Source organism: Bos indicus, chromosome 2 (genome assembly GCF_029378745.1).
Source record: "Bos indicus isolate NIAB-ARS_2022 breed Sahiwal x Tharparkar chromosome 2, NIAB-ARS_B.indTharparkar_mat_pri_1.0, whole genome shotgun sequence".
NCBI classification, from domain to species: domain Eukaryota; kingdom Metazoa; phylum Chordata; class Mammalia; order Artiodactyla; family Bovidae; genus Bos; species Bos indicus.
In genome coordinates this window covers 34933143-34953099 of record NC_091761.1, presented here as the reverse complement: position 1 = coordinate 34953099, position 19957 = coordinate 34933143, and the positions used below count along the sequence as shown (strand labels likewise).

At 45.7% G+C, this 19957-nt stretch overlaps 1 protein-coding gene across 1 annotated transcript; it reads left to right on the top strand.

The window, feature by feature from the left end:
* Positions 1–1875: 1875 nt before the first annotated feature.
* On the top strand, positions 1876–13162 carry TBR1 (T-box brain transcription factor 1). The gene is made up of 6 exons (XM_019985145.2): positions 1876–4141; positions 4748–4902; positions 5258–5379; positions 5957–6115; positions 7048–7109; positions 10199–13162. The coding sequence occupies exons 1-6, from the start codon at positions 3450–3452 to the stop codon at positions 11055–11057; spliced, it is 2049 nt and encodes a 682-aa protein (XP_019840704.2). The 5' UTR covers positions 1876–3449; the 3' UTR covers positions 11058–13162.
* Positions 13163–19957: the final 6795 nt, after the last annotated feature.

Below are 19957 nucleotides of genomic sequence, written 5' to 3'. Positions count from 1 at the left end.
TAGTCCCCTGAAAAATAGCTCCTGAGTGAATAAAACGACTGAGAAGGCTTATACAAGGCCTGCCTTTTGTTCTTGCTTGATCACCTCATCTTCCTGGACTTCCCACAGTCACATCTCACGTTCTCCCACTTGGTTCATGTTGGAGACGTTCCCAATTTCAAAATCCCTTCTAGCAAAAAACCTAAATTTTTATAGGTTTGGAGTCCATCAAAAGGATGCCCAAAGAAGAGGCTCTGTGAACACTTTTGTCTTGGAGTGCACAGCTATTTTAGCTAGCAGCAGCAGCCTGATAGCCTAGGTGGGCATTGAAACAACTTATTTAACCACAGGCTCTATAAGCCACTTCAGGTGTGTGTGTACATGTGTGCTTATATGAGCACATTTATGGATTTTGCTGCACTAGAACCAAAACTTGCCTCACATGTCCTGCCTTCCTCTTAGACTAGTATGGGGGCATGAAAAACTCCAGCCTCACTATTCAGTGTGATCTGCTTGAACCAGGAGCACCTGAGTCTTCTGGGAGTTCATCATACATACAGACCTACTGAATCAGAATCCAGAATCCTGGTGTGGGTCATATGCATATTTAAAGTTTGGGAAGCCCAGCTCTACAGAAGTATGAGTCAAGAGCAGATGTGCTGATCTTGAGAAAAACCTTAGTTTTCCTTCTTGAGCATGCATATTAAAGGCATAAACCTGTATTGAGGAATCACTGAATGAATCCTGATTATCTGAGTGAGTGTTCCTGTTTATCTTCCAATCCAATGCCTTAAAAACTGAGCGAGGTGTACTCTCCCTCTTCTGAACTTTAACATGTCATTTTAGCATTCTTCATTTTTAAAAAAAGCCAACTCAGGGTACTAGGAATAAAAAAAACCTGACAAAGAGCCCAGGTAGAGTCTCTGCTTTTTTGCTACACACTTAAGGCTCTGTCCCACTGAGGGAGTGGGAGGTGGGCAACCTTGGAAACAGTGGAAAGAAAGGCATTCAGGGACAAAGAAGTTAATGAAAGGAAAGCAACAGTAGGCCAAACAGGGCAAAAGGGAAAAAAAAGCATCAATAATGTCATAGCCACGGTCCCTTCCCCCACCTCCCAACACCTTAGTAATTAAGCCCCTGCTTGTTTATGAAGCTTTTTAAAGGAAAATGGGGTCTGGCTGTATTTTTCTCCCAGAAAACTATATCGGCTTGAGTCTGGGACATCTGGTCATCAACCCTTCCAGCCCTGGGCCGCCCGCGTCGGACCTTGCTTGCGGCGCCGTGGTGGAGGCCACAGCTGATGCCCTCTGCGGCCGAGGCGCCCCAACCGCCACCGGGGCGCAGTCCGGGCTGGACGCTGACCGCTGGGCCCACCCAGGCGGCGCTCTCCAAATGCTCCCGCGTAGGCACAGGTCGAGTCTGGAAACCCCTCGCTATCAAGGCAGGACACACCCAGTGTCCTGGGCGCCCTTTCCCCCCGGGAGCGGCGGGGGCGAGGGGAAGGCAGATACACTCTTAGAAGAAGGCATGAGCTCCACCGGGCGGAGGCGCCCAGGCCAAGCCTCCGGCACAGAAAGAGTGTGTCCCCCTGGGGTACGCGCCAGCCTCCGCGCTCCCCGGGTATCCGGGCGGCTCCCCCTCGCGATCGCCTGGGTGCTAGGGAGCCTACTCTCGGGCCGCTTAGAGACCTTAGACAATGGAGCCGGAGCAAGGCGGCTGGCCTAGGGCCGAGCGCCGAGCGCCGAGCGCGGGGGTGGCTTCTCCCGCCGCCGGCCCCCGCGGTGCCCCGCCTGGAGCCGGCCCGCCAGCCAGCACGCGGGGTCGAGCCGAGCTCCGGCGCTGCGCTCCTCCTCCTGGTTCCCGCGCGGCTCGGCCGTCCCGGGAAAGCCACAGGAGGGCGGGCTGGCGGGTGCCCGCCACGCGAAGCAGCTTTGGGCGGTGAACCCTCTGCTGCTCTTGGCTCTCTGGTTCGGGCGGAGACTGAGTTGCTCCGTGGAACCAGTACCAGGAGATCTCTTCTTACACCTCGGGGTTGCTTTGGGCTTCGTGCTATCTATTTGTGCCAACATCCTTTTAAACTGGTTCTTTTCTCTATCCCTCTTTAAATTCTTTCTCATTTTAAAATTATTGGCATGGATTCTTTTTCTCTCCTCCAGATTATATAAACATTACACACACACACACACACACACACACACACACACACACACACACACACACACACGAGTCTTCCATAAAGATCACTGCGTTGACACCACTTCCACTCTGTCTCCCCAGATCAGCGCTTCTAGCGAACCGATTTGCGCGAGGATTCGGCCCTCTCTTTTCCTGGCGAGGCTTTTGAACCTGTCGCCAAGGCCGTACCTCGGAGAGAAGGAAGTGCAGTGGGACGTGAGGGATGCATGGCGCCTGCCCCCAGTTAGATGCTCTTCAGATAATCTGCGACCAAGCTCGCTGATTAAATATTTAAGAAAGACCTCGTAAACATCACTGCAAATACATTAAGGCACTTCAACCCGACAGCTTATGATTATTTCAAAACTTAAAAAGGAGATCATTGATTGTCACTGTTTCTGTGCTCAACCAAGAAACCGAATCTTCCCGAGGTGGGTGGATGGGGTGGCTGAATTGCTTGCTTTTCTCCCCCACGACTCCCCCTTCCCGCTCACTTTCATGGCTGTGGCGCTCAGTAGCAGTGATTTATTTATTTCTGTATGGAGTTAAAAGGGTGTGTGTTGGTGGGGGTGTTCGTTGAGGACACGCAGGACCTGATCACAAAGGACTGGCTCAGGTGTCTTGTGCTTCTGTATTAACTGGAAAAGACAGACTCTGGAACTTTTACAGGGCGAGAAGAGGCCACCGGCTCGCGCTTTGTATACTTTGCACTTGAAATCGTTACATTCAACTGAATATTTGGCTCATTCAGATCCGAAAAGTCTCCTAGCATCGTCGAATTCCCTCCTCCGCCCCTCAGCTCCAAAGGAGGGGGAGGGGGAAGGTAGGAAATGTTTAGTAAATTGCACATCTTTGAATCTTCCTAAAGCAGTGGTCACAAAGCTTAAAGGTGACACAACAGTGCTCACGTAAAACCAACACACATTCCCCACCCCCCTAAACCAACAATAAAATCATCCCCTTCAATTTGCCATGATCGCTGCGACCAGGAGCCAGGTGATTATCCTAATTAATGTCTATCTAATTAAATTACTGTCAGCAGTTAACCAATGGCAGGAGCCGTTTCATCGGCTGCACAAGCAGCAAGATCAAAAGTGAGCCTTTTCTGATTGCTGCATAGTGTCAATTGGCCAATCTCTTCTCCCAGGGAAAAAAAAAAGTAAATCAAACCTTTGAGAAGCATTTGCTGGTTGAAGTGCTTTCTGTCTAGTGAGGGGGTCTGTGGATTTCTAGTTTATGATAAATAGGACTTTAAAAACCAGGGACAGGAGGGCGAGTGTTCAGGTTCTAGAGCTATGCAGCTGGAGCACTGCCTTTCTCCTTCTATCATGCTCTCCAAGAAATTTCTCAATGTGAGCAGCAGCTACCCACATTCAGGCGGATCTGAGCTTGTCTTGCACGATCATCCCATTATCTCGACCACTGACAACCTGGAGAGAAGTTCACCTTTGAAAAAAATTACCAGGGGGATGACGAATCAGTCAGATACAGACAATTTTCCTGACTCCAAGGACTCACCAGGGGACGTCCAGAGAAGTAAACTCTCTCCTGTCTTGGACGGGGTCTCTGAGCTTCGTCACAGTTTCGATGGCTCTGCTGCAGATCGCTACCTCCTCTCTCAGTCCAGCCAGCCACAGTCTGCGGCCACTGCTCCCAGTGCCATGTTCCCGTACCCCGGCCAGCACGGACCGGCTCACCCCGCCTTCTCCATCGGCAGCCCCAGCCGCTACATGGCCCACCACCCGGTCATCACCAACGGAGCCTACAACAGCCTCCTGTCCAACTCCTCACCGCAGGGCTACCCCGCCGCCGGCTACCCCTACCCACAGCAGTACGGCCACTCCTACCAAGGAGCCCCGTTCTACCAGTTCTCCTCCACACAGCCCGGGCTGGTGCCTGGCAAAGCGCAAGTGTACCTGTGCAACAGGCCCCTTTGGCTGAAATTTCACCGGCACCAAACGGAGATGATCATCACCAAACAGGGAAGGTAATGTTACATTCTTGGCTGCCGCTGCTCCAGGCGCGGCCGGGGGGCATGTGTACCCGGGCTGTGACCGCCGCGGCAGCGAGGATTTGGGGTCGGGAGCGGAGTGGAAGGCGCTCTGGCGCGTCCTAGAGTTGGCTGGTGTTGGAAAAACGGAAAGTGGAAGGTATAACCACCGCGGTGATGTCGGGGAGCGGGGCGGGGGGCGGGGGGGTTCCCGCTCTAGAAAGGTGGTCGGAGAGCCAGTCAGTGGCCGGAGAAAGGAAAGAGAGAGAGGGGGAGAGCCCTGGCCTGTGGCCGGGAGATGGGAGGGAGGCATCAATGCCGGATACACCGACAGGTGGAGATTCGGGTCGCCAACCTCGCTTTCCACCTGGGCAGTGATACCTGCCGACTTCCCATTCCAGTTCATCCGCAGATCTCCCAGACTTCAGTCCCTCTTCTTTTTCTCCCCCACCACCCTATTTCCGATCCAGCAAACGTTCGCTCATCGATGCTGAGAGAATAAGTTTTGCTTTGCTATCTGGCGCCGCGATTCTTGCATTTAATCTTTAACATTTATGTTTTTTTTTTCCCCCTTGTTGTCTCCCCCCTCCCTAATTTAAATAGGCGCATGTTTCCTTTTTTAAGTTTTAACATTTCTGGTCTCGATCCCACGGCTCATTACAATATTTTTGTGGATGTGATTTTGGCGGATCCCAATCACTGGAGGTTTCAAGGAGGCAAATGGGTTCCTTGCGGCAAAGCGGACACCAATGTGCAAGGCAAGTCCTTCCAATTAACACGTCTTCCTGACACTTATTTAGGTGAGAATGATTAATTAAAGCCTTTGTGGACTGGCTCGAGCGACTTTTTAAAACGATCGGCCAATGACTTCTAAAAGGAAACTAGGAGGATAGGGGGAGAGACTGAGCGACGAGAAGGGGGAGGATTATGCAAAAGCTATTTTAATCATTCCCAGTTAATAGGAAGAAAGCACGGCCTTATAAAAGCCCAGCTAATGGGCCTTACTGTGGAATAAGGGGTGTGTGTCTATGTATGTGTGTGTGTCCAACGTGGTGAGGAGTTGGGACTGGGCAGTGCCCCGGGCACATGTAAACAACTTGTCTCTTTCTCTAGGAAATCGGGTCTATATGCATCCGGATTCCCCCAACACGGGGGCTCACTGGATGCGTCAAGAAATCTCTTTTGGAAAATTAAAACTTACAAACAACAAAGGAGCGTCCAACAACAATGGGCAGGTCAGTGGCTCAAGCGCTCATTTCTCTCTCTCTCTCACACACACTCACTTATACACACTCGTTCCTGCCTAAGATCCAGTTCATCACTTTAAATTAACATGAGGAACGACACATGTTTCTTTGCTTCATTAAAAATACTTTTAAAAAATTCGATTTCCGTCCTCCCAAATTATATTAAGCTACAAAGTTGTTCTTGTTCCCCCTTCCCCCCTCCCTCGCCCAATTACCGAGTTCCCAACCTTCACAAGTACAAATATTTGGTTGATTTTGAGAAGGAAACGCGCAGGATCTGCAGGTTGTGAAAATCTGTGTTGCTCCTTAAAGGAAAATTGGGAGAAGGGCCCTGAGGATTGGGCGGTCGGGTTCGGTTTTCCTCTGGTGCTCGGGCGTTGCGTGCTCCGGTGGAACGGAGACAGGTCTGCTTCCGCCAGCCAGTCACCAGCCGGGCGAGGCCCGCGATCAGTTTCCCGGGGCGGCGGGCTTCTCGCAGACTCCACACGGCCCGCGGCTCACAGCCCCATGCGCGCAGACCGCACTAACGTGCCGCCGGGCGCTTCCCTTTCTTTCCGCCGGACAGATGGTGGTTTTGCAATCCTTGCACAAGTACCAGCCCCGCCTGCATGTAGTGGAAGTGAACGAGGACGGCACGGAGGACACCAGCCAGCCCGGCCGCGTGCAGACGTTCACTTTTCCCGAAACTCAATTCATCGCCGTCACTGCCTACCAGAACACCGATGTAAGGAGGCCTGGGGGCTGGGCGCGCGGCGGGCGACGCAGGCTTCCCCCGGCCCGCGGCGGTACGGGGGGCCATCCCCGGCTCGGGCACCAACATCCGCCACAGCTGGCTCTGCTGTGCCTTTTAAGAGTAGGGCTAGGGGCCTGCTGGGCACCTTCCTTGTATACCTAACCGGTGGGAAAACGCTTCCTATTCGTCTCCGACGCGGGTCACCGGGCCACCTTCAAGGTGACCAGGATTTCTAGAGCCTCTTGGGAATTTTGATTTAGTTTTCAAACATCAGTTTCTGGGTTATCGAAAGAAACGCACATTCATGATTTAAAAACTAAAATAAATCAAATTACTGGGGACTATGGAGTGAGCTTCCTAGCACTCATTTGCAAGTTTGCAAAAACTTATTTTACTACTGTTGATTTGACTACTAGAAGTGATAGTGTTTCTTTTAAAACAGGAAAATAGCATAAATGAAAGATATGCATTTATTTTCAATCAAAACTGATTTCAAGATGCAACTTGTGGGTTCTTCAAGTTGTGTATTAGAAGCAACTAACTTAAAAATATGATGAAGCATTTAAGATAGGCAACATTTTTTAGGAATGAATTCAAGTGCCCCTGAAAAATTTTTGCCTGAGTAAGTGCGTTTACATAACAAGCATTTTTTAAAATGAGCATTTTGAACCAGTTCAGGACAAATGGGAGAGCTAATGGAAAGCTATACTTTAGTTTTAGTCACCATTAATTTAAACATAACTTTCATCATACTTTTTTCACCTTTCCACCCACTCCCTCAAAAATTTCAGTTAGGGAAGCCTTGCTATTTAATAAAATTGTAGGCCTTTAGCCCCTGTAAAAAGTGGCAGATGACATATTCTTAAACACCCTGCTTTGTATAAGAAGTAAAATTATATTAATCTTTTTTTTCTCTTTTCCAGATTACACAACTGAAAATAGATCACAACCCCTTTGCTAAAGGATTTCGGGATAATTATGATACGTAAGTAGTTTTGCACCTTTCTTCTCAAATCTGTGGAATTGGGTTTGGGTCAAAGGTGGATTGTTTTGTACAAGGCTTTTGGAAGCTAGAAAGTGTGAAAACAAAGTTGTTTCCTGGGTTTTCCCTTTCTTTTTTGATGGTCCTCTTCTCTCTGGTGACCTGGCTTGGTACTTCTGTGTTTGGGTCAAAGGTTTCCTCCACCTATTTTTAGCTTTCATATGAATTACAAAGTTGCTGGCGGGGACCCTGGGGCTGGCTGGCTGGGGAAGCTGCCCTGGTTCCCGGTATGGGGAGTTGTGTGTGGTGCTGCAGATGCTCAGCTCAGATTGTCTGTGTCTGAAACCGCCCGATTCTGCCTGAAAGTGCATGTGGCTCTGGCAGTTGTTACAGTCTCCTTGGCATATGTGACTTTTATTTACCCATTTCCAAGTTTTGTGTAATAGCTTTTCCTGTGCAAGTTTACCATGGACTGAATAAAAATGTGCACCCATTACAGGCAAGTTCACGAGCACAGCTGATGGTGCAGTCATTTCAGGCTTTGGGAAGGACCCAGGTGCTGTTGCAGTGTATTATTTATGCTTTGAAAGAAAAATATTTCCTCTTTTATCATTTGTATCTAGGTGTGTTTTAATTAAATGTGCTGGTTTCCTTTTCTTCAGGCCTCCCTTATCTATCTCCATTTCTTGTCTATCAAAATGCTGTCCTCTGGGGGCAACAGTAGGTGTAAACTGAACCCTTGTTCTGGCGTTCTCTCGCTCGGAGGCTCAGAGCCCAGGTACAGTGCCGAGGAGTTCACTAAGAGTTATAGGGCAAGATCTAAATCTGGACTGTGGGGATCCCTTCACTTTTGTCTGACTATAGAAGGAAAGGATACATTAATTTTAATTTCATGGCTTGCATTAAGTGCTGGGGCTAGAACTACAGAGTTGAAGCTATCTTTGATTAGGAATAGATTAAATTTGTGGAGGAGACAAGTGGCTCTCTCCAGGTAGATACCAAACTTCCCTCCTGATATTTTTATAAGAAATTGAAGAGAATCATCAACAGTTATACACTGTAACTATTAAGTTAGTTATACACTATAACTATACAGTTATACACTCTGTCAAGTGTATCCTTCAAAAGTGATCCAAAGGAAGCAAGCCTCGTCAGTATGATTCCCCAGGAAAAAAAGAAAAAAAGAAAGAAAAACTTGGCTACTCTAGTCCTTCCTCACAGTCTAAAAAGGTGGGCTCAGCACAGTGGAAAGCGTGTGGCCCAGGAGACCAGAGATACTGGTCTCTGTACTAGGGGGGTCTTGTAGATTTTGAGCTTTTAATTCTGCTGCGAACATCTGTTCCAAAGCATTTTATTTTGCACAAATCAGTTCGGTAATCCCAAGTGGCTTGGGACCTGGATGGGCATATAAACTGTATCTTTTGCAGATTGTTTTTTTTTTTCTTTTCCTTTTAAATGTGGTGGTAAACAGAGAAGATATTTACACCTTGCTGGTTATGTTCCCTTCCTGCCTCCCTCTACTTGTTCTTATTTGAGACTGGAATTAAGTTTCAGGAGGGAAATTTTGTTCAGTCAGGAAACTGCATCCGAGCAGCCACGGCATAACCCTCATTTGTCCCTCTTCTGCCTGACTTCTGTTGGAAAAGCCACTTCTGTTTGATTCTTAAGTCACTATATATTTATCATAAAAAGCTTCCTTAGCTATGCGAATAGCTGTCTTAGAGATTTATGGCTTAGCATAGAATGGTTTTTGACACTCTTTCCACCTTACCTTGGTTATTTGGGCCTGGCTCACTTTTGGAGAAACAGGGAGAGCAATAAAGAGTTCAGGGGGACCAGGGTGTTTGCTTGGCCACTCACTAGGGAATCTCCTCCCCAAAGTATTGAGGTCTGACAAGACCCCAAAGTATTGAGGTCTGACAAGTTTCTCTTTCAAAACAGTCTGTTGATTAAAGATTAAAACATTTATGTGTGAGCATGTGTGTGATGTGTATGAGAAAATATGTCTACCAATCTTGATCCAGTCTCTGGTTCCTTCTCAATTCTAATGGGATCTTATAGGCCCCTGTGGGGCCTAGAATGAACCTTTGATTATCTTATCTAAGGTAATTTCCAGTAACACAATCACTGTCTGTGGTTGGGCAAGTTATTTAACTTTCCTTTGACTCAATTTCTTCATCTGTAAGGTAGGATAATAATGGTACCTAACTTGGAAAATTGTGATGGTTAAATAATGATCTGTACAGCCCTAGACAAGGGTGCCTGGAACATAGTCAAGTTGTATAAGGATGAGCTGTTACCAGTGGGAGATTCTTGGCGGAGGTTGATAATTGTACTTTTAAGAGTTTGCCCACATTTTTTTTTTAACAGTAACAAATCAAAAGCTGGGGAGAGAAGCTCAAAGAATACTTTTCCTCTGTAAAATAATTTTATTGATTGATGACTTTATTTCCTCGTAGTAATTCTAGTTTGTATGGTTTGGGGGGGGGGGTGGTTAAAGGAACACACAGGGGAAAACAATAGACAGTAAGTGCCATGGAGGCTTCCAGCAGTAACCCTCGGGTCTCAGAAGACTGTCCAAGGCCAGTCTGATGCTCACTACCAGGGGGGTCCCCGCGTGTGTGTCAGATGGAAGAAAGTGGTCTTAAAAGGGTGGAATGGGTAACCGGTTTAGAAATTTCACTCAGAAATTCTCACCGCAGAAGAAAGGCCCACTGGGCAAAAGCCACCTGAGCCCCCTGGGCAGATCTGCCTCAATGTGAGCACGTATATTGGGGAAGTGGGTGAGCATCCCCTGCTGTGCTCTTCTCTCGGCCCTCGGTGCACTTGGTCAGAGAGCGCAAGAGAGGAGCGAAGCCTTCCTCTTCATCTGTATCAGCTTTAGGTCCCTGAATGGACCAATCGGTTAATTTATAATTTCACGATTTATTTTGGAGAGGATGCAAGTCTGTGACCTTTTGTCTGTCTTTATCCTGGACGGCAGGTTACACGTGGAGAGTGTAGGGGTGGGCGACCAGGGGTGGTCTTCTCTTTAGCGCCCCCGAAAGGACCTTGCGCCACCCTTCGGTTCTCTCTCTCTCCCTCCCTCGCAGGATCTACACCGGCTGCGACATGGACCGTCTGACCCCCTCGCCCAACGACTCCCCGCGCTCGCAGATCGTGCCCGGGGCCCGCTACGCCATGGCCGGGTCTTTCCTGCAGGACCAGTTCGTGAGCAACTACGCCAAGGCCCGTTTCCACCCAGGCGCGGGCGCCGGCCCCGGGCCGGGCACGGACCGCAGCGTGCCGCACACCAACGGGCTGCTGTCGCCGCAGCAGGCCGAGGACCCGGGCGCGCCGTCGCCGCAGCGCTGGTTTGTGACTCCGGCCAACAACCGGCTGGACTTCGCCGCCTCGGCCTACGACACGGCCACGGACTTCGCGGGCAACGCGGCCACGCTGCTCTCGTACGCGGCGGCGGGCGTGAAGGCGCTGCCGCTGCAGGCGGCTGGCTGCACTGGCCGCCCGCTCGGCTACTATGCCGACCCGTCGGGCTGGGGCGCGCGCAGCCCACCGCAGTACTGCGGCGCCAAGTCGGGCTCGGTGCTGCCCTGCTGGCCCAACAGCGCCGCGGCCGCCGCGCGCATGGCCGGCGCCAACCCCTACTTGGGCGAGGAGGCCGAGGGCCTGGCCGCCGAGCGCTCGCCGTTGCCGCCGGGCGCCGCCGAGGACGCCAAGCCCAAGGACCTGTCCGACTCCAGCTGGATCGAGACGCCCTCCTCTATCAAGTCCATCGACTCGAGCGACTCGGGGATTTACGAGCAGGCCAAACGGAGGCGGATCTCGCCCGCCGACACGCCGGTGTCCGAGAGCTCGTCCCCGCTCAAGAGCGAGGTGCTGGCTCAGCGGGACTGCGAGAAGAACTGCGCCAAGGACATAGGCGGCTACTACGGCTTCTACTCGCACAGCTAGGCCGGCCTATGCCCGCCCCGGCCCCGCGCCCCGCCGCGGCCCGGCCCCTGCCGGCTCCTCGCGCCTCTTCCCCTGCGCCTCCTGCTCACGCCCCACCTCGCGCACTCCCTCAGTTTATTTGACCCTCGAACACCGTCTGCAGCGAATTAGTACAGGTCTCCAGAGTGTGATTTTAACTTTTTTTTTTTTTTTTTGCACAGCAGTTTCTGCAGTTAGCGCACCGACCTTCAACTTGGCTGTAAACCTTTTTGGTTTGCCTACTTACTCTCCTTCTGTGAAGTTATCCTAACAGTTCCCCCCAACTCCCTCGTCTTTTTCTCACCCTCTCCTTGTCTTTCTCCTCATGAAACTCTTCACCTTTAGGAGACCTGGGCAGTCCTGTCAGGCAGCAGCGATTCCGACCCGCCAAGTCTCGGCCTCCCCATTAACCGTAGGATGTTGACTGTAGAACCTGGACCCACCCAGCGCGTCCTTTCTTATCCCCGAGTGGATGGATGGATGGATGGTAGGGATGTTAATAATTCTAGTGGAACAAAGCCTGTGAAATGACTGTATATAGTGTTAATTTATTGTAACGAATGGCTAGTTTTTATTCACATTGTCAAGGCACAAAACCAGTTCACGCTTAAACTTTCTCATTCATTTCTTTTCCTTTTTCTCCAACTCCCCCCGCCCCTGAAAATGTTTTCTTGTGAGATTATTAACAGTATTCTAAGAGGCTCTGGAAACTCGAAAGACTAGATAATGAAGAGTTTCTCACTTCTCCTCAATCCACTGCATGAAATAACTACCCTGTGCCCTACTGCACACCAATAGCTAAGGAGAATCTGATCAAACACCTGTAAAGGATAGGTGTCTGTTCATAGGCAAGTCGATTAAGTGGCATGATGCCTGCAAAGCAAAGTTAACGAGTTACATGTTTTTTCCCCTTTCCTTCTAAATAGAATAGCTCGACATCAGCAATATTATTTTGCCTTATTTGTTTTTCCCCAAAGTGCCAAATCCATTACTGGTCTGTGCAGGTGCCAAATATGCTGACAAACTGTTTCTGAATATCTTTCAGTTCCCCCCTCCACCTTTATATGCTGTAAATCTTTGTAATGAATATTCTACTAATGATATAGATGACTGAATTGTTGGTTAACTATAGTGTAGTCTAGTGAAGATGAATTGTGTGAGTTGTATATTTTACTGCATTTTAGTTTTGAAAATGATTTCCCCGCCACCTAGAAACAGCTGAAATTTGACTTCCTTGGGAAAACACTAGCATTAATGCAAGTAAGACTGTTTATTCCCCCCTCTAAGTCTTGTTATATTTGATAAGGAGCACTGATCCCCCTGAAAATAGATTAGTAGAATTTCTAATGTTGTGTAGCAAACCTATACTTTTTTTTTTGTACTTTAAAACTAATGTGAAATATGCATCATACACAATACTCAATCTAGATTCCAGTCCATTGGGGGGATTTTTTTTCCTAATAGGAATTCAGGGTCTAAACGTGTGTATATTTTGGCTCTTCTGTAAATCTAATGTTGTGATTTTTATATTTGTTTCGTTTTGTCTGTGAACTGAATAATTTATACAAGGACACACTCCATTGAGAAACGTTTTGTTTTTTGCTCGTTTGTATTGTCTGTGTATAACAAGTAAAATAAATCTGGTAAAACTCTATGGTGTTTGAAAGCAGTTTACAGTTTGAAAATTTAATTAGAGGTGATTATTTTTAAGGGCTGAGGAAGAATAGCCTGTCTCTACTCCAATATGGGGCAGTCTGTGTAGTGGGAACTATATCCCATTTTCCTCTTAAATTTGTTAATATACCACTACCAGTAATTACTTTTTTCTGTCTTATTTACAACTACTTAATTCCCTGTGAGTCGAGTTCACTTTGTTACACTCGTTTTTTTTTTTTTTTCCCCCTTCGGGAAAATGTACACGCTTTCTTATATCTGTAAGTAGGAAATAACATGAGCAGGAAATGGAGGGTCTTTAATAAGAAATTAAATATTTATTGAAATTTCACAAAGTCAAGAGGGAGGCTTTCGGCAAGAGAAGTGTGTAATTTAAATGCTTGTCAAAGTAGGCTGTTGACCGCAGCTTTAGTCAGATGTTGAAAATTCCGGTCTTTAAATACAAGGCCTTGGAGTTGTGTGGTGAATCCGTAAATGAAAACAGAGAATGGCCTACATTTCTTGACTGTTTTATTTTGGGGGGATAGGGAGGGGTTGGAGTGGGGAAAGTACTCATAGAACAAACTCATGAAAGGTCGATATTTAACCAGTGAGCTTAAAACTTGCTTTAGGAGGTTATCTGTGGGGCACCACTCCATCTCTTCTACAGTGGACTTCCTGCGCCCATCCAGCCCAAGCCAGGTCTCCATCCCTTGAGAAAAAGTGCAGAAATGTGGATATTCCAGCTGGGAGGGGGCTAGTTGCGTCTTAGTCAAGGGGTCCACAGAGCTCTCTTTTACTCTTGTCTCCAGAGAAGGAGATCCAAGAAAGGTGGAAAATGGTTCAGCATTCTTGTTTGGCCTAGGCCAGTCTCAGGTTATGGGGCGAAATTTACCACCATCCAGAGATGGTCCTGTATCCCCTTTGCAATTTGACAGATGAAAAGAGGCTTCAAAGTACCAATTAAAATGAAAATTGGAGGTGGGGAGCGAAACCGATTTGCCTTTCTTGGGTAATTTGGCCACTAGACGGCGTTCCGCCGAGTTTTGTCTGCCACATAGAAAAGCGATGACTGATTTTCCTTTGTGTTTGTTTCTCCCGGATCACACCTAAGAACTAAACAAGAGGACTAAAAGTACAGAACAGGGGGTCTGCGTGGCGAGTTAAGTGGAGCGGTGTATTCTTGTAATCATCCTGTGGCCCTGCGCTCCTTCGACCTCGGTGCCAGCGAGCAGGAGGCGCACGTGCAGTCTGGAGGCCCGGGGGCGCCCAGGTCGAGGGCGAGGGGCTGCCAAGCCGCTAAGGGTTCCGGGGAGTGAGCCTGGAGGTCGGGGCACGGCGCCGGGCCAGGCCCGCCACCCTGGGGCCAGAGTCACCGCGAGCAAAGGAGTCGGTGTCATGTGCGGAAACGAAGCTCTTAGAAGCCGAGGATAGATTTCACAGGAACGTAGTGCCTTGTACTGAAAGACGCACTTAGCTGCTATTAGGAAGTACTTAAAAAAATTGGGGAGGTCGTTTCCCTTGCAGCTCTGCACCATCTGCTGTGTGGACTGAGTCAGCGTGAGGTAAATTTGCAGCTCCGCGCTCCTCTCGGAGGCAGTGTGCTTTTCTGTCCCTTTCAAGCATGATCGTTTCTCCTGGCTTACAAGGAGTCTTGGGTGTCTAGTGAAGTGACACTGTCAGTGTGTCTGAGAAGCTGCTGCTGTTTCAAGGAAATCAGAGCGTTTTGGGGGAGGGCCTGCGGGAACCAGAGTTCGCGTCCCGGGTTAGATTTCGAGTTGCCTTTTTATCTCCCTGAGGGTAGGAGTCAGGGTAGGGACGGAGAAGGATGACGAATCCTCCCCGTAAACTGCAGATTTTCTGTTTTCAAAAGTGGCTTTTCAAAAAGAGGAAGAAAAAAAGACGAGCGTGCGGCTCTTTATTCTGGCTCAAGCCTTCCCGCCACTCGCGTCGCGCGCCATCTTAACTCCTTGCCCACCAGCAGCTTGGGGCCGAGCGCGGCGGGCCGGCGCCGCTGGAGCCCAGAGATGCTGCGCCCTAGGTGCCTCACCTTGGGGCCGAAGCCGCGGGGTCAGGGCAGCCGACTGGCGGGCACTGAGCGCGCTGTGATCGAGGGCATTCGGGAGCCCAGGCCGGCGGGGACGGACGACCGCACGAGCTCGGCCGGCCTGCGGCGGCTCCGAAGGCCTGGTCCCGCCGCTGAGCCTGGGCCCAGGCTCTCTGGCTTCGCCGTTGGGTGGGCGCACTGCTCTCTTCTGGCTGTTCCAGCCGCGGGTTCCAGGCCGCGAGTCCAGACAGGGATCCAGGCCGCGGGTCTAGACAGGGGGCCCAGCGCGGTTCTCCTGTTCTTTCAAGAGCCTGGTCCAGCGTGGCTCCCGGCCTCGTCTCTAGCCTTGGGTGCGGCCCTCCTGAGCATGTGGCTCCGCCAGAACCAAGCCAGGCAACCTACTAGGATTTAGGACATGGAAGCCTTTTTAGGCCTAGGAGAAATTTACTGGGTTTGTTTAAAAAAAATCAGGTCGTTTCTGACTCTTTAGGACTGACTTACATCTCCCGAGCTCTTAAAATGTTGTAATTTAGGGTCTACAGAGAACTTTATGAACCTCCTTCCCTCCTGAACTTACATTTTCTTATAAATCCTGCTGTTAAAACTGGTTTACTTAGGACCCACTTTTTTTTTTTTTTTTTTTTTGGTGATGTTAAGTATCTATTCTTTTAGTACTGAAGCCTTCAGGGATGTTGTACTTTCTGTTTAGGGTTCAGGCTTGGAAAAAAAGCCTTGTTAAATAGATGTCGTTACATTCCTGGAGAATGTAAAATGCATTGTAGCAATATTTTACAAGGTACTTGTGTCCATAGTGATTTTATAAAATACTCTGCTTGTCCTCTGGTGCAGCCCCTTTTCTGTCTGTATATGAGTTCTTTTATCATGTATGTTTTAACCATGGAGATGGGAAAAATCACAGAGCTTATGATCTTTTGTGAAAACAGACCAGTCTAGGTCCCCCAAAGGAAACAGTATCAATTATTTTTATTTATAGAATTAAAACAAAAAAACTTACTTTGAAGAAGTCAGCAGCTTTAAAGACCAATGATAAGAATTCAGTTTTTAAGATATTTAATTTACTCTGGTGTGTGGGCAATTGCTTGGTTAATTTTAATATTTTAAAAAGTGTTCTTAATATCAGTAGAATCAATCTTTTAAAAGGTGGCTGAGAATTTTTAAGCAAGTTGAATTTGTATGATTTGTTGAATTTACAATCTGAGTGCAAGATTTACTTTTGGGCAGTTAGATTTTCTTTTGCCAGAACAATATACGTTTCTCAAGGAAGACAGAAACAAAGTAGGCAGGATTTTAGACATTGCATTATACTTGATTTAATTCTGTTGCTTTGAGATTTGTGTCTTCCTGGTTCTGGTCTTCAGCTTGTAAATTAGATTGCAGCATATTTAAAAATATATTCACTTGAAAGAAAACCCCACTGCTTTCACAATAAAGTAAACTTGATGGTGTACAAGTCACTGGTCTCATCTGAGATGATTATATCTGCCTTGCATGTATTTTACACCCACAGTATGGTTTGCAGCAGTGTTCAAGGCATAGCGTGAAAAATTTGATTTGAATAGTTCCATTAAAGCAATGAAAAAAAAACCAAACCATGGCTTAATAGACCTTCTAGTGATAGCTCCCCCTCTTACTATGCTAACTCTGAAATAAATATGTGATCTAGTATTAGGAACATAGCATTTATAAGACCCTTGCTGGTAATATTTAATTTAATAAACATACAAACTGTGACATTATTAATGCGATGAAGCTTGTACCACAAGCTGATTCTTTCAGGTTGTTTGACGTATTACTTATCACTAGATTCCTTATAAACATATGCTGTGATTTATAACTGGAACTTTAAAGTTATTTTGGATTTTAACTCTGAAAATACCTATATGACAAGGTACTCTTTACATATATAAATCATTTATATTTGTATATCTTGGCAAACCTTTTGAGGAAGAAGAGGAAATTTATGAAGGGAGAGCATCTCTAGGGCTATATCTCTGGTTATTTTAGCTAATATGGTTATTTTGTTCAACTATAGTAGGAAAAATATAAGATTAAGTTTTGGGGCAAGAGTTATACTTATTTAGTATATGAATGTCTTGCCTGGGAAATCTCATGGACAGAGGAGCTTAGTGGGCTACAGTCCATGGGGTTGCAAAAGAGTTGGACATGACTTCGTGACTGAATAACAACAAAAACATGTCATATATGTGTGTTATATATGTATTCAGATACACACTTGAGTTTCAAGAAATGGCAAATTAATGGAACTTTCTGATTGAAAGGATCTTCCTAGCTCACATTTCAACTTTTAAGATGTATTTGTCTTTTATTTTGTCATTCCTAGTATGAAGGGGAAGGCATTTTTCAATCTTAGGATAATTCAGAAGCAATTTTTTGGTTCTCGGTTAATTCAGTCTCATCTTAAAAGTTCAAATTTAGCAAAGCACATGTTCCCTTGTTCATGCCAAGTGTGATAAAAACTAGTCGAAAAATAAAACTATTGCAAACAAGTAGAGCACTGCACTTCACTGCATTCTGTACAGGCCGCATCATTTCCAGGTCTGATGTCACTGCCTACTGGGCTGCCATTTGTGGGTACAAGTAAGGCAGCCTTTAGAAGTTGATAGAAGGAACTGATGTTTCAGATATGTGTGTCTGAACTGTGTTTGTGTGTTTTAAATATCCTTTTGAATAGTGATATGCACACTTGTGAGCATTCAAACATTTGCCATCTTCTATCAACAAAAGGTTATTCTTTATAGGCTCCAGGATGTTTTTCTCACTCTGCATTGGGAGCTCTTTTCTGTGTATCTAAAACGAATTAGAAAAATCATCTCTCCCACTTTGTAATATAGTCAAATTATAGACTATTCTGGGTAATTATAACTTCTTAATAGTTTAATCTTTCTGTTTACAATATTAGGCTATCACATATATATTTTAACATCCTTGAACTTCAGTGGATGAAACCCGTGTTATATAGATTCAGTTTAGGCCATCTGCAATCATCAGTGATATTTTATGAGAGCTTCTCAGTTATTATATGGATTTCTATTATTTTGAATAGCTCACTCAGGAATTTACAAAAGGTGAAACTGTTATTTCAAATAAAAAATGTTTCAAAGGTGGTTAGTGCTTTTATAGCCTGATTTGTTTATTTACCTAAAATTTTATGATATTGTATGTAATTTTGTCAGATAATAGCAATGTTTACTATTCAGCACCATCCCGAGAAAATAGAAGCTGTAATTAGGACTCACCCTTTCCTTTCACAGTTTACCTGCCACAGAATGCTATATATTTTGTTCAAATGAAACTTTTTCCTACCTCTGTCTTGATTTGCTATGTATATATGTGTTTAATATATATGTATGTGTATATGTATATACATTAATGACTGCATTCTAAATAATTTTTAGAGCTCACTCACCTTTGGGATTGACTCTTAATTTATACTCATATTCTGCTTTGTTCCTGTGAAGAAAGTCAAAGAAACATACTGACTTCCTCCTCAACAAATTTGTTCTTTCCTCCTCCAACTCTGCTGTCTTTCTGACACTCATTTTGCCCTTGTTGACTCTCTTGCCAACAACTTTTTTTAAAAAAACTTACTCTTCCTTCTCATGCTACCACCCTAAACCTGAATCTTGATAAAATCTATGCCTGATTCAGCAGAGTTTATTTCAGATCAGAATGTTTATCCTTTCCCCAAAAGCAGTTGTAAAGTTTTCAGGACAAATATCAGATACAATTTGTCTTTTTATTTAACTTCACCCCCATTGGGTTTTTTTGTTTTTTAATTTTGTGCTTTTTTGTTTATTTATAATCACTTCTCTCAATATTCACTTTATTATCTGGGCTTTTTTGTGAAAGGACAATATTTTTCTTTTATTGGTATTTCTGTGTTCTTTATCTTGAATTCTTAGCTATGTGAGGCACTCCATTCCCCCTGCTTTCTTTTGTACTTTGGACCCATCTTTCAATGCTTTCTTTGATCCTTTTCAATTCAGCTTCCTTATTTGCACAGACATTAAAATCTTTCTTACTACATTTACCAGTGTGCCCTTAACCAAATGTAATGACCTTGTTACAGACTAATCTTTATTGTCTTAGCTGTTTAAAAATCATAATTAGCCCTTTGGGTGATTCAGAATCACAGATTCTGCAACTCCTTCACTTGCCCTTCCTTCCTCCAGCTTTTCTTTCATGGGTCTCTATGCTTGCTTGTTTATTTATGCAGTTCCTAGGTTTGCTCTTCACAGAATGTGCCCTCAAATACCTCTTCTAAGGAAACTTGCTGGACACATGTTATGGCAGAATGAGGTGAGAAAAAGATCTAGTACTAGTTTTCTAATATATACCTTCCACCCATTGCCTAAAAACCTGCACCTACTTCATGGTTTCTTATTTCATGTAGCCTGATACATTTTAATTGACATTCTAAATCTTTCTATTTGTCCTTCCCTGAACCATCTGATATAGACTCATGTTCTCTTGCCCTTAAGTTGAACTGGATGAAGATTAAAATGTATTTAAAAGATTTAATTTTTCTTAGTTGATATTAACATAGCCCATTAAGGAGATGGGAACGTGAAGTGTATGTGCCAGAACCGTTAAGGAGGAAGGCTTTTTAAAAAAAATGACTATACAACTATGTGTACTGTATCTTATTAATGACATCACTATCAGCCCTTTCTCTGCATAGTTACAAGAAATAAAGTACCAAACCGAAGAGGTTCAGGCCTTATAGATCATGAGAAACAGTTCTACTTGCATAACCACTTTTTAGGAAACTCTTTGCTCCAGAGTTTAAAGTTACACAGATTTTAAATTTCATTTTCAATTCTTTTTACAGATTCTTTACAGTAATCTTTAAAAATATAAATGTGTTAGTCTCTGTGTGTCTGTGTATGACACCATAATGAAACTAGAGAACAAGAACGTAAAATTGAGAATAGTGAGTGGGAATTTCTGACAGTCCTTTCATCCTGCAGTCCTAGATAGTGTCATAATTGTGTGCTTTTTTTGAGGATCTCTTATTGGAACCTGAATACTTAATAATCTCCTATCTATGAAAATAATTCTATACCTCTGAGCACTAGAGACAAGAGCCTTTAAATTATTACTTAATTTGCACACAGTATACTTTGCGTTTGAGTACAAA

What these genes read in the sequence shown, in the direction of transcription:
- TBR1 (XM_019985145.2), top strand. Translation starts at nt 3,450, where the DNA reads ATGCAGCTGGAGCACTGCCTTTCTCCTTCTATCATGCTCTCCAAGAAA. An exon ending in ATCATCACCAAACAGGGAAG is followed by an intron (nt 4,142 to 4,747) that starts GTAATGTTACAT and finishes TAATTTAAATAG; the next exon opens with GCGCATGTTTCCTTTTTTAA. An exon ending in CGTCCAACAACAATGGGCAG is followed by an intron (nt 5,380 to 5,956) that starts GTCAGTGGCTCA and finishes TCCGCCGGACAG; the next exon opens with ATGGTGGTTTTGCAATCCTT.